The sequence below is a fragment of the Magnolia sinica genome, chromosome 3 (assembly GCF_029962835.1).
Source record: "Magnolia sinica isolate HGM2019 chromosome 3, MsV1, whole genome shotgun sequence".
Classification (NCBI taxonomy): domain Eukaryota; kingdom Viridiplantae; phylum Streptophyta; class Magnoliopsida; order Magnoliales; family Magnoliaceae; genus Magnolia; species Magnolia sinica.
The window spans coordinates 54235088-54241208 of record NC_080575.1 but is presented as its reverse complement, the minus strand read 5'-3'; the positions used below and the strand labels follow the sequence as shown (position 1 = coordinate 54241208).

General features: G+C 37.3%; 1 protein-coding gene across 1 annotated transcript; it reads left to right on the top strand.

The window, feature by feature from the left end:
• Window positions 1–1649: 1649 nt before the first annotated feature.
• On the top strand, window positions 1650–5468 carry LOC131238885 (clathrin heavy chain 1-like). Its single transcript, XM_058236473.1, has 4 exons — window positions 1650–1759; window positions 2152–2250; window positions 2377–2485; window positions 5296–5468. Exons 2-4 carry the CDS (start codon window positions 2176–2178, stop codon window positions 5466–5468), a joined length of 357 nt encoding a protein of 118 aa, XP_058092456.1. The 5' UTR covers window positions 1650–1759; window positions 2152–2175.
• Window positions 5469–6121: the final 653 nt, after the last annotated feature.

Below are 6121 nucleotides of genomic sequence, written 5' to 3'. Positions count from 1 at the left end.
CACCCATTTATGGCAAGTTTCGTCTGTTGAATGTGGATGGATGTTTGTATTTTGAGTTAACTGTACCTTTTCAGGCCACTGACTGGATGGCCACCCTTCCGAATTGCCTTGCATTTTGGGTATGGGTAGTCCACCTGGTGACTACAAAGTAATTGTCCTGATCATTGTACACATGTACCACACGTACAAGAAAGGCTTTTCACTTTGCACCCAATGAAACTCAATAGTGTCTATCTTTGTTGCATTCTACCTTTGTCTAATTTTATTTTTGTTGATGTTTTTATTGTGGGTTTTGCCTCTTGTTGGGCTGGTAATGATGTGATGGGTTTATGGTTTTACGTTGTGGAAACCATTGTTGCTAAGTTATAGTCCGAAAATCAGATTAGTTAAGCAGTCCTAGCCCCTATTTCGTTGATGCTTGTTTGTTAAAACCATTGGAATTCATGGTTCTTTAAGTTTCCTACATTGTCTAAATATTACTTTAGCATTAAAATGTTATTTATCTATCTGTAGGAATTTATCTTACCTTTAGCATTATGTTATTTCTCCAATTGTTGGATTTGTTCTGAAAATTTCCTGCAGGGAATCGTTTTTTACAGTCAGAATTGTCTAATCAACACTATTCATTTTCTTGAAAATTTTCTCAACAGGTCCTATTGACTCTACCTGCAATTTGACATAAGCTTTTATGTAAAAACTTATGAATTAGATCATATCAGTAGTTATGATATCAATCCTTTGAGATTCCATTAGCATGAATGATTTTGCATTATGCAGCTTGCTTCTTCTGCATATTGAGCAAAAATTCATTGTGTGAAGAGATAGGGCCTTCTAATTCTAACTAGTTGTGATGCTTGTGTATAGGTCCGCACCGTGAGAGCAGAGAAGCGCCTGCATGAGATAGTGAATTGGTTGAACAAGACAAAAGTCGAAAGGAAGCCTGACTTGAAAGGTATGATGGTCTATCCTAGATTTCATGTTCGAAGATCATATAAAGATTGTCTCTTGATTCTTGACCTTCCAGTTGATGATGCTTGCATTTCTGTGTCCATCTTGAAAATTTTATTCTGTTATGTTTTGAAGGGTGTAAACCTTTTTGTTGGCTTTCTTTCATAGTCATGTCAGGAAGGCTGTAAATTGCTAAACAGACTTGTTTACTTCTGAAATATTTCATGTGGTATTTCCTTCGACCATTCCATTTCTGAAGTTCACTAGGACTGAATAGGCCTCTTCTAAGTTCTTAACTTATGGCTTCTGCAAGCTTCCTGGAATGTCCTGTACTCTATATGGTGTTATAAGCCACTCATGTTATGTGCTGTTTATGCTGCTGAGCGGGAAGCAGTGAATGTAAATCCCTCTCCATCTCTGCTTATTTGCTATTTTCCTTTTACATCTTTGAGTTTTCTATTGAAATTCTAGATTTCCTGCAGTACAAGGATATCGATGAGGAATTCCTACAAAGGGTTACGGAGAATACCCGTCAATATCTGGGTATTTTCTTTTTGCATGTAGTTCTTGTCAATTTTGGTTTCACAGAAAGTTTCATGCCCTTGGAAACTTGTTGATTGTAAATAACACCTTCGGAAATGTGATTTCAGTGAAGATCTTATCGAAAAGTTCTAAATCTGAGGAACCTTGTATTGCTTCAGCTGAGGTTTTGGCAAGATCAGTGGCATGGCTTGGAAGAGGCCTTTCTTGTGTTTGTTCTTAAAGAGGAGAGAATGATGCCCGTTCATAGTTTGAACTAACCCCTTTGCAGGTAATTTCATATTTTTATGCAACTATTTATTGAAAATAATATCAATAATGAATAATTAATTGCTGATTTTAACATTGTAAATAACAGTCGATGAATTTATTGATCATATAGTTTTATTGCTGGAGAGATTATTTTGTGTTTGTTTCCATGCACCTTAGAGTACTGAGCTTGTTTACCAGGAGCTCGATCTTATCATGTGATGCTGCTTTCTGCTTCATATTACCCTGGAACAGATGGCCTACTTCCTCAACATCTTTTGTTTCCTTCAATCATGGAAGTGATTAGATTTGAATTCAGTAGTAGTTGAAAATAAATTCTATCCCTTTACATTATAACTTTGAAAATTTTTATGTTTCTAATTATTCTGTTTTGTCTTCCAATTTTGCTTGTAGAGGCCATAGCTGGTGAAGGGGAATATGCAGCTTTTTTCTGTGGATCAGCAGTGTAGTCAAGCTCTTGAAGCACATGCTGCATCATTTGCTTCACTAAAGGTGTGGGCCTTTCCTTCATTTTGTGTATCATCTTGCATACCAACATATCCTACCCATATATTGTTCAGTTTGCTGTTGTTTGACTTGGTTTGATACTTTTTTTGATGATCTTCATGGCTTAAACAGGTTGCTGGAAATGAAAACCCTTCCATTCTTATTGCCTTTGCCTCAAAGACCACCAATGCAGGACAGATTACATCAAAGTTACATGTGATTGAACTTGGTGCTCAGCTAGGTTTGCTCCTTGTATTGATCTCATCTATATATTTTATGCCATTGGCTGTCTTTCTCTTTTAAAACTACAAATGGCACAGATGGTTTTCAATGCGGCTGACACTTGGTCTGACCCCTCATCCAAGTGGGACACATACAATAGATGGGCTAGATTTGTGAACCACATCTAGCCCATGAAATGCAAATCAAGGGAGGAAACTGTTTTCATTTTTCATAGCCCACCAATGTTTTGGATCAAAGTAAATATTGGACCCTGGGGTTTCATGAGGTGTTACTTCACGTGGACCGTTCAGATTACGGAGTCACATCACGTATGATGAGTTCTCAAAAATGTTCACAAGAGTTCCGTGCGAACTGGTGCGCAGCGGAGCATTCGGCATATAGAGTCATGCTCACCTGCACACGTACGCACCTTTGCACACATATCATGGGTGTCTAATCCGAACTGTCCATGTGATGCGGAATCCCATTAATCCCCAAGGGTAGAATTGTCACCATGATCTAAAATTCTGGTGGGCCATAGCAAAGAGAAATGCAAATCAAGGGAGGAAACTGTTTTCATTTTGCATTGCTTACCAAAGTTTTGGATCAAAGTAAAAATTGGGCCCAGGGGGTTTCATGAGGTGCTGCTTCACGTGGACCGTTCAGATTTTGGAGTCACATCACGTGTGATGATGAGTTCTTAAAAAAGTTCGCACGAGTTCCGTGCGAACTGGTGTGTAGCTGAGCATTCGGCATATAGAGTCACGTTCGCCTATGCACTTGTGCACCTTTGTACGTATGTCATGGGCTTCTAATCCGAATGGTCCATGTGATGTGGAATCCCATGAAACCCCTAAGGAAAAAAATTCACCCTTATCTAAAATTCTAGTGGGCCATAACAAAGAGAATGCAAATTAGGGGAGGAAACTGTTTTCATTTTTCATGGCCCACCGAAGTTTTGGATCGAAGTAAAAATTGGGCCCAATGGGTTTTGTGAGTCACTGCTTCACGAGCACTGTTCAGATTCTGGAGTCACACCATGTATAATGTTTTCTTAAAAAAGTTTGCACGAGTTCCGTCCGAACTGGTGCGCAGCTGAGCATTCGGCATATTTGGACCATGTTCAGTAGCATCAATACTAAACCACCTACTTATAATAGCTAGTAATTGACCAATGTTTAATTATTATTTTTTTAATCTTTAGTTGACTTTTGTACTTCAACTGTTGGTGAATTTGGAGATCATCTCTTATGTGAGAAGCAATAAAAGATAAATATGATTTTAATGGCTGCTTTTTAAGACCATTTGTGCAAGTGTAAAAGGGGAGCCTACTGACTTTTTTTTACCATTTGGGATGTCACCATAAATGACCATTTGTTTTAAAATGGATCAATGGTTTAATTGACTTGTAGCACCCATAGTCAATCGTATTGCTGAAAATGACTATCAGTTCAACAATGCAGCCAACATATACTTGTTTTTTCTTGAAAAAAAGAAAAGAAAGAGAAAAATGACCACTAGTAGGATTGATATTTGAATATCATCATTTTTTTCTCTTTCCTCGACTTCTTCTTCTTCTTTTTCTTTTGTCTTTCTTTTCGTTATAATTTGATCTTATAAATAACATAACATTATCAATGATAAATCATACTTTTAGTTCATTGTGCTTGTCTTCAAGATGAGTAAATATCGCTAACATTAGTGCAAGGATGGAGTTATAATGACACAATTTATGAAGCTTGTGATGGCATTTTGAGCATTGCACATAAGTTAACTTTTTGATGGTATTTTAAGCATTGCGGATAAATTAACTTTTTGATGGCATTTTAAGCATTGCACATATGGGAAATTAACTTTGATGGCATTTTAAGCACTACCTTCAATAATTAACTCTATTTTATGTTGTTGGTCTCACTAAGAATAGCTATTATTTTCTACCAGATGACATATTGATATCTCAAATACCCACATTTGGAAGAAAAAAAAACATTTCTAATAAATATTTCATTAAATATTTTAGGAGTCATTAGCTAGTAGTTGCCTTTCCCAGTAGTTGCCTTACCCAATAGTTGCACGGCTTTTATCGACCTTTCGAAATAAGGGTTCAAAACTGTTCCTAAATAAGAAAAAATATTGTTCCTAAATTGAAAATTTGCCACGGTCCTTAATTTTTTGCGACGCCCTATTTAACCACGGTTGAAACCGTTTATAAATGGTTTAGGAACAGTTTTCCACCATTCCTAAATATGGATTTTGGTGTAGTGTGTATTTTGGGATATGGCCCATTCATGGTAGGACCTACTTGATGGTTGGTACAGATCTCATTTACATTTGCCACTTGTACGAAAAGTGAGTTCATGTATAAAATGTCCTTGCTTCTTTAATGCAGGTAAGATTTCTGTTGTTGGCAATGAATACAATGTGGATAACAAACCCTCATAACCTGACGATCGAATATCAAAACATCAAGCAGAAAGAGAAATAGTAAAGAATCACCTCAATTCAAGAGGAAACAAGCCGCATCTATTACTAGAGCAGAAGAGGATGGCATACTTGTAGGGGATGGTATTAATTATGAGGTTCCTGGCAAAGACCTGAACCAAAGTTCTATTTTAGAAGACATGGAAAGCCTATTTTAAAGGAAGCGCTGAAATTAGCTGATACGTGTGGCTAGCCTGAATTTCACTAAGGTCTTTCTCATCACTATTTTGTTCAGAGCTAATACTTATAAACTTTAGTCATACTTCTTTATTCTAATATAGCATAAATTTATAGAAAGAATTTAATAATTGATTTTACATCTTTGTAGTTCTCTTGATCTTATTACAGGTCCAAGCAGTTGCATTAAATCAACATGTGACATTCTTCTTAATAAGTCTTTTCATCACTCGATGGTCATGGTAAGAGAACACCATCTCACTTGTGAACTTTTCCTACTACCTATTTACCTTACAAGAATTGTACTTTACATTAGGCAACAAATAGGCCAGATGGGCTTGTGAGTTCGAGACCTAACTTGAATGGGTTGGACTTGAGCCTAATATCGACCCACCCACGGGCGTAGCCCTAATTTAAATTGGGTGGCCTTAAGTGCAGGTTGGGTCAGTCTACAGTTTAGTTAACTCAACCTACTTTTGAGGTGGGTTTCGAGTTCATATGGTACCTATGGCTTCGGGTACCCATTAACATTCCTACTGACCTTAATGCGACCCGTGTGATAAATGGGTTAGATTTGGATCAAGGGGCCAATATCAACCCATTAAATTAATGGGTTGGTTGATTTTGATTTCAACATGACCTAAAGCGGTCCCGAATTTTAATGGGTTGGGTCTTAAGTCCAAAACTCTAACTAGATTCTTACTAATCTTAAATGGATCAGGTACGAGGCGCTCCTAGAACCAACTTGACCCAACCCAACCTATCTCAATACCATGCATTTCATGGGTCGACTTTAGGTTATGGGATATATAAAAAAAAATCGGCCGTATAAAGGAACTTAGGTGGGCCATACCATCTAAAACCATGTGAAGACATGCTTAAAACATATAAACGCACTTTGTGGGGCCCACCTCAGTTTTCAATGCGGCTACCACTTGGTCTGACCCCTCATCCAAGTGGGACACATACAATAAATGGGATAGATTTGTGAACCACA

Excerpts from the sequence above, each read along its gene's own strand:
- LOC131238885 (XM_058236473.1), top strand. The coding sequence starts at position 2,176 with ATGCAGCTTTTTTCTGTGGATCAGCAGTGTAGTCAAGCTCTTGAAGCA. Across the intron at positions 2,251-2,376 it reads CATCATTTGCTTCACTAAAG|GTTGCTGGAAATGAAAACCC; the intron begins GTGTGGGCCTTT and ends TGGCTTAAACAG. Across the intron at positions 2,486-5,295 it reads TGAACTTGGTGCTCAGCTAG|GTCCAAGCAGTTGCATTAAA; the intron begins GTTTGCTCCTTG and ends ATCTTATTACAG.